Source organism: Equus przewalskii, unplaced genomic scaffold (assembly GCF_037783145.1).
Source record: "Equus przewalskii isolate Varuska unplaced genomic scaffold, EquPr2 ChrUn-13, whole genome shotgun sequence".
Taxonomy (NCBI): Eukaryota; Metazoa; Chordata; class Mammalia; order Perissodactyla; family Equidae; genus Equus; species Equus przewalskii.
In genome coordinates this window covers 806872-824252 of record NW_027228750.1, presented here as the reverse complement: position 1 = coordinate 824252, position 17381 = coordinate 806872, and the positions used below count along the sequence as shown (strand labels likewise).

Here is a 17381-nt window from a genome sequence, read left to right as displayed (position 1 = left end):
TAGATCTCTGAGAGAGGTGGGTGTGGCCCAGCAGGATCCGCTGATCATGAGAACCAACCAGAGCCATGCCCTTCTGTGCAGGGGTGGCAGGGTGCCATAAGCTACAAAGAGCACTTTCTTCTCCCTCCTCTTTTCTGAGGGCTCAAGGTAAAGATTTAGCTCATGCAGAATTCTGATTGTCTAAAAGCAGGGGTCAGATGTTAAGTAAAACTCAGAAAGCATGTAGCCAAACAGGTGAGCATTTCATTGATGATACCGTGGCTTGGGGGCAGGTTGCCAGGCCCAGTGGCCTTTCCATTCTGTTCACTCCCCCTGCCCATGGTGCCACGGTACGTGGGACTCTTCTAGCTCAGGAACAGTCATTGTCAAGAACTTGAGACTTTGGCAGTGACTTGACCCACACAAAAAACTCTACCTCATTTCCTGAATAATTGAAGTGATTAGTGAGTTTCTCTGTTTGTCTGGCACCACTCAGCTACTCCACTTCGGCCCAGGTCTGCTTCCGAGAGGCACAGAGAGATGTAGGACCTTGAGCATCAGCACTGGAGGTGACTGACACCCCTCAGACAGGTAGTTGATTCGAAGAGAGTTCTAGAACCTGCTCATGATTGTTAATCTGTGTCTCTGGGCATACCTTGCACGACACCCCAAATGTTTTATTCCAAGCATGGCTTTGAGGGGGCGGTGCTTTTATGTTGCAGCATGTAGCTGCTTCGCTACATGGGACATGCTGTTTGTAACACGTGAAATATGCCTTGGAATGTCCTCGCTCTCCTCGCCCATCAGCCCAGGAGCTGCCTGGCTCTGGTCATTCTGGAGTGGCCGAAGTGGCCTCTCTACATGCTCAGCTGCTCACTGTAACTGAACTCCCCAAAGCATTTCTGCGTCCACATGAATTTTGTCTCTGGGCAGAGAGATTACCGACTTGTATCATCCAAACCTCACTTGATGTTTGAGCAGTCGTGGAGAGCAAGATTTTCTAAAGGGCAAGGAAGGAAGATTCTTGAACAAATTGCGAAGGAGATAGTTTATCATCATCCAGACAGGAAACAATGATCAGAGTTTGCTAAACACAAGTTGTCTTAAACTGGCCTTGCTGTATCTTTGGAACGTGATATTAAACTGGTAGATTATGGAAATCCCTAGATGTTGTATACCTGGACTATTTGAAATTATATTTTAATTGTGTAGTAAGTGAATGCATTCTCATAAAAATGGAAATGTAGGTAAGGGTCTCTGACTATCATCCCAATCCTAGTCTCCTCAGAGGTGACATCAGTTTGATGTTGTCATCGCAGACTTTTTTTTGTGTTTACATGCAATACATATAGTTCCTTGCCTATAGGGGACTCTATAGAGAACAGAATATTGGCTGTGTTGTTACGATAAGAATGTATGACTTGAAATAAATAAATTTATCATATTTTTAAACTGTTGCGTGGAATTCTGTTTTATGGATAAATTGCTTTTCATTTGGCCGTTCTCTCACTTATGGACATTTCGATTTTTTGCAAATGTGGACTTTAGCAAGACATTGGTGAGGTCTTTCATGATACCCTTGGGATTAAGATGGAGATTGTGTGCTTGGCGCTCAGGGTTTAGTAAATGGTTGAAGGATGGATCCGTCTCAAACTGGAGGGAGATTGTCCAGGAGAGTGTAGGGCTCTGCCTTGTCCACCATTCTCATCAGCAGCCTGCATGATGTGTCATTTGTGGATACCAGGAAGCAGGGAGAGGTGGCTAATACTTAAGTGTGCAGAATCAAGTCCTAAGAGATATAGGAAAGCTAGAATCTTGGGCACCCTGACAGGAAATTTAGCTAGAATACATGTCAGCACCCTGCATATGAGCCCCCAAGACAACTAAACAGGCATTGGATGTAGAGGTATTTATAAAAAGCTTTCTAGGGGAGGAGACCTTTGGTTGACAATAGCACAGTGTGGTTAACAGTGGCATGGCTGATAGAAAAGGTAATGTAACTTTTGGTAGCATTAAAAGAAGTTTGGCTTCCAGAGCAAGAGAGGTGACATTCCTCATGCTCTGTATTGGTCAGACCCCCTGTGAGTATTGTGAGCAGTCGAGGGCTCCATGCTTTACAAGACTAGAAGCTCTGGAGGTAGAAGGTGATGGTGAGGGGCTCATCTGTGCTTCCTAAGGTTGAAGGCACTGGGGTCACTGAGCCCAGTCAAGACTTGGGAGTCATAGTAGGGGCCTTCACATAGCTAAAGGGCAGTCCTCTAGAAGAGTCATGCTCTTTAAGGAGTGGATCCAGGGAGGACCAGCAGGTGCAAGTCAGAGGGGACAGATCTACAGATAGATCTGGCCCCAGATGGAATGGGTGGTCTCAGGAGAGAGCGAGTCTCCCATCACTGCAGATACACATGCAAGACTGGATAACACTCGGCCAACATGTGAGCATGATGGAGGTAGAAGCAGACGCCCTTTAAAGCCCTGACAATTTTGAGCACCCATCACCTCATGGGCTGCCAGTTTCTTTATCTCTGAAATGGTTGTTAGCAGTGAGTTCACTGTGCAGTTGTAGGAAATGGTGTAAAATTGTTAAGGACTGTGGCTTGTTACAGGAGCTTAGGAGAATACTGTAATTAAAGACGTAGAGTAGGCCAGGAGGCAGGGGGACACTTTGAGTAGTTGTGGTCGGGTTGGCTGGGGCAGCACTGCAATGCATGTGAAGGTTATCTTCATCATCCCCTTCTCTCCCTGGCACCTGGGGTCTTAACCTCTGCCCTGATCTGTCACCCAGGCCATTAATCATTGATTAGGCTGTTAGTGGATGACAACATCTGACTCCTTCCAGAGTATCATGATTTCAGAGCTTCCCCTTCATATCACAGGAGTTGTAGGGAGAGACCATCTTGTGCTCAGATGTTGGGGATGGACGACCCCTTTCCTTTTCTTTCTTTGTCACTGTCTGGTCACTCAGGGAAGGGGGATATCCTAGACCTTAGCTCTGCCAAGGAGCTTAGCCAGGTGGCTTCCCAACACCACCTGGTGTGTGTGGTTGGGGGAGAGCCCACCTATGCTGCCACCCTCAACCAGCACAGGCCCGGAGGAGCCTTGGTTTGCCACCTTAGAGCAGCTGCTGCCTTGCTCTGAGCCGTATGGTGCAGACGTGGTTTCAGGATAATTCTGGCAGCCTGCAGCCTGCTGGTGGTCTGAGTCTTCCAGGTCTTATGCTCTCTAATCTTTCTGCTAGAAGATTTTTCTCAATGGTGTTGCCAAATAGCAGGTTGTAACTTCAGAGATACAACTCATTCATGGTGGCAGGTCCCCTAGAATGTGTTAAGAGGCCCAAGCCAGCCAGGAGCTGAGCCTTGTGCTTTCTCATCAAGGTTTTCTGTGAGGAGCAGATCAGCATCTCTTAACAGTTTCTTTGTGGCCAGTGTTGTGATGAATCTGATGTTAGCCCAGAGGGATGGACATTGAACCTGAGACACCAGTTGTCACAGATTGTTTTGGGTCCAACTAATGTTTACTGAGGTCCGCTGTGCCAGATAGTGTGCTCACAATGACCCTGTAGGGTCAATATTATTATCCCAGTTTTACAGATAAAGCTCAAGATAATAGGACTAATAAGTGGTTGAGTCCAGCTCAGACTCCAGGTCTCCTGACTTCCAATCTGGTGCCCTTTGCCCTGCACCACTGCCGCTGTCTTCATTCCTGATCCGTGTTTGTTAAACAGTTCCTGTGCTGTATCACTGTACTGGCCTTTCTTGGAACAAAAGCTCTTCAGCATAGGCAGCTCCTATCTCAGTCTGGTAACTGGAAATCCTACTAGAGCAGTGCTTTTCAAGTTCTTTCCAGAACCTTAGGTTCTAGAAAGGTGCCATAGGTACATGGGGAGGGGGCCCAGGGAGACAGCAGGTGGGGCTCTGGGCCTTCACCCCTGCAGCTGTGACCAGTTTTTATTTTGGGTTTTCTTGTGAGACTTCCTTGTGTGAGGGGGAGAGAATTCCAGTGCTAACCTCAAGAATTTGGCTTTGGGGTAGAGAAAGAGTGTGACCCTTCGGTTCCTTTGTTAGAGCCCCTTAACCTTGACCTTGTGCTCCTCCATCCACTGCTAAGCCAAGAGGGCCCTGGAGCAGGACGGTCACCCTCTTGAGGCTGCCTTCTATGACACCAGCTAGGTGGTCGCCCTGGAACACCGCTTGAAAAGCTGGGCTTCCTCTGCTGCCCCAGCATCAGGAGTCTGTCTGGGGCTGGGTTTGAGGTGGGGAATCCCTTTATGCGTCTCCCTAGGGCTCCTCTCCAGGAATAGTGTTCCAGTGATGTGGACGCGGAATTGCTCCAACTTTTGCATGTTAGGACATCTGACCCTTTGCAGGACACATCAGGACCCTACTCAGGCATGTGTCTCCTGGGCCCAGTGTCACCATTTCTACTCCCCCCAACATGGTCTCCTGATGTAAGAACCCCAACCCTGAGCTGAGGTCAGCTCCTGTCTGCCCTGGGTATCTAGAGTGAAAAATGAGAACAGGGCTTTTCTCAGCCTGATTTTTTTTCCCTGAGTTATCTGCAGTTGCGTGAGATACTGTCTCTCTGAAAGAAGCTGAGTCAGGGCCTGTTGACCACTGTGGAAGATGCTTATCTCCCACTCTCCCTATCTGCTCCCTTTAGCCTAGGCACCTGCACTAGGGGCACTGGGCCAGGCTCAGCCCATGGACCCTCCCTCCCGGCAGCCCCACACTGTTTCTTGGCTCCTGAGAGCCCAGAGGCGATACAGTTGTATGAACTCGCTCCATGAAACTCAGCTTTGTGACCTCCATAGGTGTTCTCGTCCTCTCCCCACTCCACACGATAAAAAGTACATCTGGATTAGAGATGAACAGGGCCATTATTCTAGCTAGCCTCAGAGCCAGCAGACAAAGAAGACATGTGAGAACAAGGGCAGGGATCCTGTCTCCTCCCCTGGACATTTCATTCTCCCCGCTGAGAGGTGAGTAGGTTGTATCTGAGGGGAGCAGCCATGTGGGCCTGCAGTGGTCATGAGCTTGTGATCCCCTAGGGCATGGGGGAGGCAGCCTCTTTCCCCAAAACCTCCACTGATGTTTGGGGTGGGGCCCACTTGCCTTTCCGTGCTCCATAAAGCTGATGCTGAAAAATGTGATCCAAAAGCTATACCTCATTCATAACCATTTTCAGTTTCTTCTCTGGAAGTGCTGAATTTGATACAGAAGTCTTCTTTGCCATTATTTTCTAAAACAACTTTTGTATTTCCCTAATTTCAAAAGAAATTCATGATCAGTGGTGAAAAGTTGAAAAGCATAGGAAAGTGTAAAGGAGTAAAACAAATTCCACCGCTCAGAGATAACCACTGTTGAAATATTATGCTTTATGTTCTTTGTGTTTTTTTATTTATTTATTTTTTGCTGCGAAAGGTTCCCCCTGAGCTAACATCTGTTGCCAGTATTCCTCTATTTTGTATGTGGGTTGCTGCTACAGCGTGGCCATGGGTGGTGTAGGTCTATGCCTGGGAACTGAACCTGGGCTGCCGAGGCAGAGTGTGTCGAACTTAACCACTAGGCCTCTGGGGCTGGCCCCTTTCTGTTTGTTTTTGTTGAATCCTGGGCCAAGTCTGAACATTCTCCTCTCAGGGTTGAGGGAACTTTCTTTTCAAGGAATATTGAATTGTTGAATGTTCTAGCTGGAGATGACTTTGAGATCATTCAACTAGCTCCTTTACTTAGGGTTGGAGTGCACAGGGCACTGACTCGTACCTTGACACACAGTTGACCTTGACAGTGACAAAGGCAGGACTCAGGTCCAGCCTCCTGGTTCAGTGTCATATCTTGGGTCCTGCAGGCCCATCCAGCTCAGTTGGCTGCCATGCCTTCTTGAGGACATTGATGCCTTTGAGATTCTCGTGGCTCCCACCCCTCTTTTCCCCAAGTCAGTGCTGCCAACATGGGTCGAGCTCATGGAGAGAGCCCTGGGAAGGCCTCCTGGGTGGACTGGGCAGGAAGTGGATAAGTCTTTGATGTTGCAAGAGAGACGCTTCGTGCCTGGTTGAAGACTCTTCCCAGCTGCTTGCGCTGGCTCAGTAACCTTTAAAGCATTGCCCTTGAGAGATGCGTGACTGGCACCTAAGACTGTTTCTGATGTAGGAGAGGAGAAGTTTTCATCTCACTCCAACCCCGTTTCCTCAAGTGGGTCTGTGGGCCTCCCCACTTCCCTCCTCATTAGAGGCTGGACACTAGGACTGCAGGCTCTGGAATCAACAATGGTTTGTGTCCCAGCCCTACCACTTGCCAGCTGTGTGACCTTGGCTAAGTCATTTAATCTCCGTGCCTTAGTTTCCTCATCTGTAAAATGGGGAAATAATAGTTCCTAACCCATCAGGTATGAGGTAGATGAAAGCATCTGACATCCAGTAAATGCTAAATAAATGTTCGCCATGATTAACTATGACTACACATCCTTTCTTCCTTCTTCTGAGCTTTGTCTTCTCCAGCTTTCCTCTTCCCATCACCAATATCCAGTGACCTTTGGCCAGTTTCATGAGGTTGATGAAGTTTATATCCTTGGGCTTCCTGCCTGCCCCTGTCTCCTAGGTCAACCTTTCTTCCTTCTCAGCAACCTCATGGAGGTCCTTCTGGGCACCCCTCCGCCAGCCGGCCCAGACCAAGGTTCTTTCTGGGTCCTTCTCATCTACAGTGCCTTCATATTTCATTTTCCTCCTCTCAGTGTCCTTGGTCCCCACTCTAGTCAAACCTGCCTTGTGGAAAGGATCTGCTGTTATCATTTACACCTCTGTGTGATGAGTCACCAAGTTATGCCTTCCAGGACTGGATGCATTTTAAGCCTTATCGAAAGCAATTTCATGAAAGAGGACCACACTCTGTCACTGGTGTGTCAGCACTGGGGTTTCACCCCTTCCCCAGTGACCAGGCTTGGACAACCCCCTTATATTGTGAGAAGTAAACTGGTGTTCGGAAAGGTATAGCAATAATGCTTGGTATATGGTAAATACTCAATACGTGGTTGCCATTATTAATAATACTAATAAGTAATAATGACATTTACTCCCTCTCTCTCGCTTCTGACCAGACTGTGGGGTACGACCCTATCATTTCGCCAGAGGTTTCGGCCTCCTTCGGCGTTCAGCAGCTGCCCCTGGAGGAGATCTGGCCTCTCTGTGATTTCATCACTGTGCACACACCTCTCCTGCCCTCCACCACAGGTGGGTGTGTCCCTACCTTGTGGTTGGCCACAGAAGCCACAGATCAGATTGGGTGTGTCCTCAGTCTGGGCCTTCTGTAGATGCCGGTGACTAGCTATGGGGAGGGCCCTGCCCAGGGCCCTCGAGCATGAGCATAGTGAGGCTTTGTTCGATGGCCTTGGATCAGACAGAGGAGGGGGGAGCTGGCTGAAAGTGCACGGGGTGTCTGGGTGAGCAGGGTCAACGTGTCCAACCAGTGACCCTGGGGATACTTTCTAGGGCCACCACAGGCCTATCTGATTCTGGGACCCACATGAAGCACTGATATCGCAGGGACTTCTAGTATGTTTCTAAGCTGAGTCTGGTCCAAATCCAGAACAGAACATCTGGGAAGGGAGAGGTGAGACCAGCAAGGCTGTTGTCCCTCAGGAAGGAGGCCTATGGGGAAAGAGCTGGTGTGGGGTCAGGGGAGGGCCCCCAGAGCCTGTGCCGGGCCCCTGGCATCCCGGGCACTGTCGCCTCAGGAGAGCTCTTCCCTCTCTTCCAGGTTTGCTGAATGACAGCACTTTTGCCCAGTGCAAGAAGGGGGTGCGCGTGGTGAACTGTGCTCGGGGCGGGATTGTGGACGAAGGCGCCCTGCTCCGGGCCCTGCAGTCGGGTCAGTGTGCTGGAGCCGCGCTGGACGTGTTCACGGAAGTAAGTGCCTGGCAACCGGCCGACAGTGGAGAAGGGGAGAGGTGAGAGACAGAGGGGCTCAGGGTGGGGAATGCCCAGCATGGACAAAGGCCTTCGGTTTACTGTCTCTAGTGTCCATGGTAAGTGGGAGAAATTGTGTTGCCAAAAATAACCCTTTGTGGTTCGAGGAGCCCTTGCAGAGGTTGGTACAGAGGCAGCCATGTTGTCTTCTGCAAAACCAAGATTTTAACTAGGACCCAATTCCTGGTCTCAGGCCCCTCGACTGCTGCTGTGTTGATCACTTCAGGGAAGACAGAGCAGCAAATTAGTTCTGAGGTGGAGGATTTGGGGCAGGGAGAGAAGGGTTTAATGTACAGATGCAGGTCTCTGATGAAATGATTCCCATTGCCAAGAAGAAAGTTCACCCAGTGTCCACAGGCTTTCCTTTCGTCTCTTCCCTGGGAGGGAAGAAAGCCCAAGGATAATTGTTAGTAGCATTCCCTGGGTCCCCAGGGAGGGCCACTCTCCTTAGGTCTCTCTGCAGGAGTGAGAGACTCAAGCTCTGCTCCCCCACTCCCCCCACCCCACACTTAGACCAGATGGAAAGATGAAGAGTGTGTTTCCACTTGAATCCTGTCAGCCTCTCTTAAAAATCCTGACCCCAGCATCAGAGATCCACGGGAAACAGCATGGGCTCTGGATCAGGCAGTGGGGGTTTGCTGGTTATGAGCTGAGCGGCCTTGGCAAGTCCTTGGCCTTCTCTGAGCCCCATAGTACTCACTATCTTTCCCTGCCCAGGGTTTGTATTCCTGGTCATCTTTCTCAACTAATTGTAAGCTCCTGGAAGGCAGGGTGTGCCTGGCCCTTCCTGTATTGCCGTCTCCCTAAGACAGCACCTCCCTTGCTCTGCTCGGCCTTCTGACCGGCAGCCGTAGGTCTACGTAGCCCAAATCCAGTAATAGCCGACAGAGCCCTGGGGACAATAACCAGAAGAGAAGAGGCCTAAGTAACATTCCCAAGGGCAGCACAGTGTGCTTAGCGAGCAGAAGGGGTGGGAGGGATACTGGGGGGCGGTAGAGGTGACCAGGTGGCCTGCCAGCCTTGGTGAGAGCCACCGTGTGGAGTGCCCGTGAGGAGCATGACACTGTGCTAAGACCTGAGGGGACGTGCTGCATGGATGCAGAGCTGATAGTTTCAGGGAAAAACCACTAACAGCAACAATTCCTACCACTGGTGGAGAAACTCCTGTGTTACTGGAGTATTGTCTCCACAAAACGGCATGAGGAGGGTAGTATGAACCCATTTTATAGATAGTGAAACTGAGGCTCAGAGAGATGGACATTTGCCCCAAAGGCGTGTGAGTGGTAGAGCTGAGATTTGAATCTGGCCTACAGCTCTGCCCACTCTGCTGTGGTGAAACATTCATGAGGAAGCCGTTATGGAGTCCAGTGCCCACCTTGACAAAACAGAAGCAGAAGGCAGTATCACTCCTGCCTTCCCCCCCACCCCCTCCTCACACCCTGGGGCAGTCCATAGCAGCCAACCAAGAGGTGTCTCTTTCTGGGTAGGAACCACCGCGGGACCGAGCCTTGGTGGACCACGAGAACGTCATCAGCTGCCCCCACCTGGGCGCCAGCACCAAGGAGGCCCAGAGCCGCTGCGGGGAGGAAATCGCCATCCAGTTCGTGGACATGGTGAAGGGGAAGTCTCTAGCGGGGGTTGTAAGTATCACCATGTGGGGCTGGGGCCTGGAAGGCAGAGTGAGGAGCGGGAGGAGGGCGTCCTGTTGATGGAAACGGTGACACCGGGGTGAATGGTGGTGTGATGACCAGATTCAGTCATGGGAGCAGAAGATAAGGGACTCCACTGGAGCCAGGCCTCTGGGTGGGAGGCAGGAGCGTCCCTATCTCTAGCCTTGGTAGCCAAGGCCTGGCACAGGGAGCCAGCTTAGCCTGTTATATTGTATCCTTGCTGCAGAGACTGGCTCTTCGCGGGGCCCAGCCTCTGGAGAAAGGCTCCTTTGTTCTCCACATTCCCTGGGAATGAAGGAGTGTGGCTGGGGTGACTGCTGGACGCTGGGGGTGGGAGCCCCATTAGGGCATACTCACCTCATAAGCTCCTCCTAGCACTCCCTTCATTGTGTCCATCTTAGAACCCTGGGCAGGGACTTGCCCTGTCCTGACAACCTGCGCCCCTACCACCCATTATGAACACTCCATGCCAGCTGGCCCCCTTACTTTTCCCAAATTAGGGCTTAATGTCCCCACGTCTTATCTTTGCTCACACTGGGCACTTCGTGGCATGTATTTCTCCTCCAAGCCTAACCTGTTAGACTTCAAGTCCTGTCTCACTCATCTAGTCTTTGGATGTTACTTAAACTCTGTTGGGTACCAGACACTCATGGCCCTTTGGGCACACAGATATGAGTAAGGAAGGCACAACTCTTCTCCAAGGGCTCGCCACCCCTTCACAAAGACTTGCTTGGCCTTTCCACCTCCATCTCAATCTTTTCACAATGAACCACATTCTCTTGCTATTAAGGTTTCTTGAGTTTCTATCTTTTCTCCTTAACTAAGTTCTAGTTTCTCTGAAGGCAAAAAACCAGTATGGAAGCTTTTCTGTGGCTCATGCGGCTCTGCCCAGAGCATGTAATCAATACCTCGGTGTTGACTGAATGAGGGTTGGCGGGGGCTAGGCGGTGGTTCCCGACCCTCAGCACCGGAGTGTTCACTGCTAAGGACAGACTATGGCAGGAAAATCACAGGATGCTCTGTCCAGCCCTGCCAGCCTGGTGTGAGAGCCCAGCTCTCTAGGCCCCCTTGCCGTCTACATCCTGAGAAAGTAAAGGAGCCAGCTACTGCCCTGTAGGGGGACCCCTCACAGGTGTAATAAGCAGGACTGCAGAGGCTGGTGACGGCCACACGTAGGGGTCACAGAAACACTTGGTCTGTTTGTGTCTGCACCTCTCTCTCTTTACTGTGTCTGTTGGCTCTTCAGGACAGGGCACGCTTTCTCATTCCTTGTGCGCGTCGTAGGCCTCTGAGCGGGTTCCTTCCTCCCAGGAAGTGATGCTGATTGGGACCCAGGCTGAGGTTTGAGCTGCAATCCAGGCTTGGCTTTTCCCTTCTCCCTTTTCACAAGGCGGGTTTCTGCCCTCACTGTTGCATCCTTTGCAAGTTACTCACATTGTCATTAGGTAGCAGTGGCATTCCAGGCCCTTTCATGAAGCGGACTCCTTAACACCACCTCCATCAAATGGAACCATAAAATCTCCCCGTCTTACTTAAGAGGTAAAATCTCTTCGTCAAAATAAACTTAGGCAAATTTAACTCTCCACACAAAGCCACTGATGGTCTTAGCGTAAGCATTCGGAAATAAAGACATTTTTATCACGTGGGAAATATCTCTCTCCCTAATTCTTTTCTGCATCCTCTCCAGTTTGATTCTGTTCTAACCTTTGACACACAAGTAACCTTAGGGTCAGGTTGGTGCCCAGAGGCACCCAGCTCTTCCTGGAGCCCTCCCTCTCGTCTTCTAGAGAAGATTGAGTACCCTCCTTTTGTTCTGCAGACCTGCGACCAGCCCCTCCCTGGGGTTGGGCTGTGCCCGCACAGAGGACCGAAACACAGCCTGATGTCTGCCCTCTGGGGCTTCTTGGTTGCTTACTTTTCTTGCACTTTTCTTCCTCAGGCTCTCGCCCAGCCAGTTGTTGTGTGGCACTTCAGCTCTGCTCCCAGCAGCTGGCCTTCTCTTGTCCGCTCCCGACCACCTCTTCCTTTCTGAGCCCCTTGGAGAGGGAGGGGCCCTCTCACCAGGCCGCTGCCCACACAGAGGCTCTGGGGGGAAGCCCTGCCTTCTTGGTTGTCCCCAACATCATGACACTCTCTTTAATTCTCTGCCAGTTATGTCTTTATGAAAACAGGAATGGAAGAACCATGCTTTCTTTTTTTTGCATCTTGTAGCCGTCTGTTTGATTTGCATCAAACCCCAGATTTCTAATGAAATCCTTCTTAGATGGTTCCCTTTGCAGGTTGCCTACAAAAGAAGTGGGAGTCTAGCCGGCCAGACCTAGACTTAGAACTTTAGAAGGATTTGTAGCTTCTGTCTCCTTCAACTGCCCAGCATTCCTGTGGTGGACTTCACAGGGGCCAACGTTTGAAGTATGATAGGATCACCAAAAGTATATAAATCCAGCTTTATAAATTGTGATATTTGGTCAAAGTGTTTAGTGACAGTGAAACACTCAGATTTTTTTTTATCAAGATAGAAAATAAAAATGAAGAGAAATTAGGAATGCCATCCCATAGAGACCTGCCACTTTATGTCCAAGTGATCCATGACTCCCCATACATCTTATGTCAAAGACCCACCTCCCTATGCTGTCCAGATCCTTCCCCAGCCCAGGAAAAAGAAGTCTCTTGTGGAGGGCTGGGGCTGGCATAGTCCAGGGAGGGGGAAAATGCCTTTTTTCCTCCCTTATGGCAAATTGCAATGGTCTTAACCTTTTCTGCCCTTTTCTGGCTCTACAGCTCTCCTCAGCTATAGGAACGAGCTGTTGTCTTGGTGGCTGATGGAGGTTGTCACCCCCCTAGACACCCAAAGCAAGGGTTGCCCTGTGCCTTCTGCTCTGCACGTGGAGCTGAGTCTCGGCAATAAGACCTTGTTGGGGAGCCAAGTAGGACAGGTGTGCCCTGCCCCACCTCCTCCTGACTTCAGCCCTGCTCCACCTGTCTCCGCAGGTAAACGCCCAGGCCCTTACTAGTGTCTTCTCTCCGCACACCAAGGCTTGGATTGGTCTGGCAGAAGCTCTGGGGGCACTGATGCGAGCCTGGGCTGGGTCCCCCAAAGGGACCATCCAGGTGGTAACACAGGGTGAGCTGGGGATACTGCAGAGATGGGGGAAGAGGGGCATGGACTCTGCACCCTCCTAGGTGTGTCTGCTGCAGGTCACAGACAGTGAGGGACTCAGAGGTGACCCTGGTTTTGTGCTTCCATATTCTGTCTGAGAATGTCTCACTTGCTGCTGAATAGGGACAGAGTGGGAGGGCTACAGAAAGTTGGGGAATATACTTAATTTTCACAAATCATGTTTATGCAGTATTTTTAAGATGTATGTGTTTTGGGTACAAGACAGACCCCCACAGGAGACGGAGCTTCACTTGAGAGGCAGGGGATTGGTGGAAGGAGTCCTGGATTAAGTGACAGGACCTCTGATTCTGGTTTTGACCCTGTCGCTTACCTGCTGTGTGACTTTCCCTTCTCTGAGCTGTGGGATCTTCATGTGTTAAGTGAGAGTTGGGGCGGGAGTGCCAGATGAGGCAGCAGGGACGTTTTCTGCTCTGTGACATACTAAGGTGGGCCCTCAGACAAGCTGATGGTCCTTGGGGGAGTTTGCTCAGCCGGGGAGTGGGAATGAGGGCAGTGCCCTCTGTCTGCCCCTTGGCGACTGAGCGGGCTCACCTTTGCTGCATTCCAGCCCTGTGTAGATGTGCTTGAGAGACCAGGGAGGCTCCAGTCCCCTCTACCCTGCAGAAGCTTGTCTGTCCGTTGACTGTTGGGAATCTACTCACTTGTGGAGAGATTGGGGGTGGGAGCAGGTGGACCCTGAGCATCGCCAGTACCAGTGAGGGCACAGCCAGGGATCCCTGCCGGCCTGGGTGCCCAGGCCCCGGAGGAAACGAGGCAGGAAGTGGGCAGCAGTTGCTTCCCTTGTCCCTTTCTGCTTCGATTTCCTGAGGCTGGCAAGGGCATGAGTGCCAGGTAGGGTGGGAGTAGGGCATTTTTCAAGTGTCCCCTCAGGGAATAGCAAGCAGCCAGGGTGGCCAGGCCAGGGGCAGGTTTGCGGGGGCAGTGGAGTGGAGCTGAGCTTTGGAGAGGAGTTTCTTAGCCTGGTGTGGCGTGTCCTGGGCATCCAGGCCAGGACTCTCATTGTGTCTCCCCTGCTGGCTCTCCACACTCTGGACAAAGCAGGACTGCCCAGGCAGGCTGGGGTTGGGCCCCAGGGCAGTAAGGAGCCTGTAGCCCAGAACTGGGTGCCAGTGGTCTCCTGCTGGCTCCTGTGCTGCTCCACAGCCCTCTTATGGTCACTTCTCTCTGTCCCCAGGGACGTCCCTGAAGGACGCTGGGAGCTGCCTAAGCGCCGCAGTCATTGTCGGCCTCCTGAAAAAAACTTCTGATCAGACGGATGTCAACTTGGTGAACGCCAAGCTGCTGGTGAAAGAGGCTGGCCTCAATGTGCGCGTCCCGCCCGCCTCCCCTCCCCTCCCCACCCCCATCAGCACCGTCCTTCTCCCCCTGCGTTTTCAGAGCAGCTCACTGCCCTGCTCATGGCATGGGAGCCGTGGGTGTGCGTCCTGCTGTGGGTGCTCTCTCCCTGTGAGAGGTAGCCATATTTCTTCATCTGCAAATGGAGGTACTGCCTGCCTCTGAGCGTGGCTAGGAGTGAACTCATACTCAGAAAGTGCTATCTGTATAAGTGCTCTGTGAACAGGAGGCGGTAGCAGCACCCCCATTTCACAGCTGAGGAAACTGCGGCTGGCAGGAAGCTGGGAGATAGCCCAGTGCTCTCAGCCTCTGACTCTCCATCCAGTGCTTCTTTTACTGTAGCCCCCGGTTTCTTGATTAGCTTGCAGACTCTGTGAGCTTGCAACACTTCCTCTTAGCCTCTGCTGTCCCTCACAGCTCCCCTTTGGCATCTTCTCCTCTGGTTCCCTGTTTAGATCAAAGTCTGTGTCTCAGCCAGTGGGAGCTGGCAGAAGCAGTGGGCAGCAGAGCTCCCACATCCCCATCCTTCTCTCCCCTCCACTCCCATGTCCCACTCAGGCCACTGATTCTGTGCAGGAACCAGCGAGTCGGAGCAGGAAAGGCCAGGCTGGGTCAACCTCCATGGCAGGCCTGCTAATCCTGGTCCTCTCAGCCCTGCCTCCCTCCCGCCATGCTCCTCCCCACTTCCCACTGCTCCCAGCCTTTACCTGTACCTGGGAGATCTCTCCTTGTCCTCCCGTTAGGGAGGCAGTGGCTGTCGCAGGAAGCTCATGCTCAGGGCACAGGCTTAGTCCATTTGCCCTCTTCTCCGGCCCTGAATTGCTGAGCATCTTGGCCAGGCTGAAACCCTACAAATCAGCCGTTAGGCTGAGGGAGGAGGTGGGCATAACTGCCCCTCCTTGCCTTCTCTCTGCAGATAACCACCTCCCACAACTCTGCTGCACCAGGGGAGCAGGCCTGCGGGGAGTGCCTCCTGACCGTGGCCCTGGCAGGTGCCCCCTACCAGGCTGTGGGCTTGGTCCAGGGCACCACACCTGTGCTGCAGGCCCTCAACGGAGCTGTCTTCAGACCAGGAGCGCCTCTCCGCAGGGGCCTGCCTCTACTCATGTTCCGGGCTCAGGGCTCCAACCCTGCGATGCTGCCTACCATGATTGGTAAGGAGGGGCCTGTAGGGCTGGCCTGTGCCCTTGAGGCAGGGGCGGGCATGTGGGGTGGTCCTGTCCTAGGACTGGGCTGTGTGGACCTTTACCTCTTTCAGTCCCTTTCCATGGCTTAGGGCATCTCTGGATCTGCAGCATACAGAGGGTCTGTCTTGCCAGTTTCCAGAGCATTTGGGGAGCAGATGTGGAGTTCAGAGGGAAGGTGCCTTATCTAAGGCTGTAGAACAGTGTGGCAGGGGTAGGACCCCAGAGGCTCCATTATTAGCTGGGCTGCTCACCCTGTTATGCACACAGTTTAGATCTGCCTGTGGAGCCGTATCATAGCAAGGAGCTCAGAGCCAGAGTGCAGGCTTCCTTCTCCTGACCGCAGGCCCTGGTGGCCCGCGTGATCGCACAGAAGCCTGTCAGGGCATCCCCTCCAGCAGCCGTGGGCGTCTTAGACCTGCCTCAGTCCCCTGGCGCCCAGGCCGCTGGGGATTTTAGAGCACTTCCACATTTGGCAGAGAGAGTGTCCACAGACCTCAGAGGGCCCAATTTCACCATCCTTGCCAGGAACTTCTCCCTTGCTTTCTTCTCTTGCTGTTGGTCTGGATAAAACTGGCAGCCAACAAGTCAGGAGATTGTTCTAGCTCTTTGTGACTGGATCTTCCCTCCCTGACTTGCCTGATGGTCAGGGTGTTCTGAAAAGTCTCCGGAATAGCGTGGGAAGATGGGCAGGCGCCCTGTTCTTCCCTCTCTCAGCTCTTCGATTCTGAGACCATCATCTCTCATTGCACTTTGATCCCAGGAGTCCAAGACTTCTGACCCCGCTGCCAGCCTCCCGCTTCTCCTTCCCCCATGCCCTGTGCCAACCAGGGGTTTCTTCTACTTGCTAGGCCTCCTGGCAGAGGCAGGAGTACAGCTGCTGTCCTACCAGACCTCAGTGGTGTCCGATGGGGAGCCCTGGCATGTCATGGGCATCTCCTCCCTGTTGCCCAGCCTGGAGGCGTGGAAGCAGCACGTGACTGAGGCTTTCCAGTTCCACTTCTAACCTTGGGGCTCACCAGTCCCTCACGGGGGCTTTTCTGAAGAAACTCGCCCACTGTGATCAAAGAGGAGAGGAGATCCACATTCCTGAGGCTGACACTGCTTATGCTGCAGACCTCTCCTAACCCCTGTAGTACTGCAGTGACCACCTAATAAAGAGCCTACCCCACATCTCTGACCGTCTTGGCGTTATCATTACCCTGAAGAGCCACCAGAGGGCATCCGCAGGCAGCCAAGGGGCAAGCCATTTTGGCTTGCAGTTTTGGCTGCAGGAGGGTAGGGTGTGTGGAGGGGAGATCCGGACCGGCGAACCGCGTGCCTGGCTGTGGGAGCTCTGAAGAGGATTCGTCCCCTGTCTATCTCAGGTTATTCAGAGACATTTTTACAGAAGCAGAGCTCAAGGTATTTCAGATTCCTGTGGTATTTCAGATCCCTTTCATCTGGAAATATCCATGCATATGAATAAATGTAATTCAGCAAACATGCACAGCATTATATGCCAGGCACTGGACTCAGTGGTTTGCCTAAGAGGAGGATTAAAACCAGACAGCTCCCATAGAAGTCTTCATCTGGTAGGCGGGACAGAGCATGCAGAGGTCACCAGAAGCAGGTGCTACAGGTGTCTGTGAATTCTGTTGGGTCCAGAGGCAGAAGTGCTTTGAGCTGAGGATGGTGTCTCCGAGGAGATGTTTGGAGAGATTTCACAAGGGGAAGGAAGCGTGAGCAAAGGCATGGGGCGTGAGGATATTTGGTGGGTTCATAAAACAGTCTAGTATGGGTTGGACAGTCTATCTCTTGAAATTTTTTTAAGATGATTATCATGAAACATAACAGAATGGCACTCCCTCACCCTATGGTTGTGATACTGAGCAATGGGCTTGCTCTGCTCCCTGCGATCTGAGCCAATTAATCACAATGAATTAGGGATCCAGAAAGGAAGTTTTAATTGGATTACCTGGCATAATCGGGAAGATGGCAGACTAATGTCTCAAAACACCATCTTCCAAAATTACAGGATCTTGAGGTAGTTATATAGGGAAAATGGGCAGCAAGGAGGGGGTTCCCTCAGGCATGAGGGA

At 51.9% G+C, this 17381-nt stretch overlaps 1 protein-coding gene across 2 annotated transcripts in view; it reads left to right on the top strand.

Annotated features, from left to right (window-relative positions):
* Positions 1-16473, top strand: part of PHGDH (phosphoglycerate dehydrogenase) — a 35180-nt gene extending 18707 nt beyond the window's left edge. For both annotated transcript variants that reach the window (XM_008516130.2, XM_070608102.1), the window contains exons 6-12: positions 7066-7198; positions 7725-7873; positions 9421-9573; positions 12592-12724; positions 13956-14086; positions 15033-15270; positions 16152-16473. In XM_008516130.2, coding sequence (XP_008514352.2) covers positions 7066-7198; positions 7725-7873; positions 9421-9573; positions 12592-12724; positions 13956-14086; positions 15033-15270; positions 16152-16306 — 1092 coding nt within the window. In that variant the 3' untranslated portion in view covers positions 16307-16473. The remainder of the gene's footprint in view (positions 1-7065; positions 7199-7724; positions 7874-9420; positions 9574-12591; positions 12725-13955; positions 14087-15032; positions 15271-16151) is intronic.
* The last annotated feature ends 908 nt before the right edge of the window (positions 16474-17381 follow it).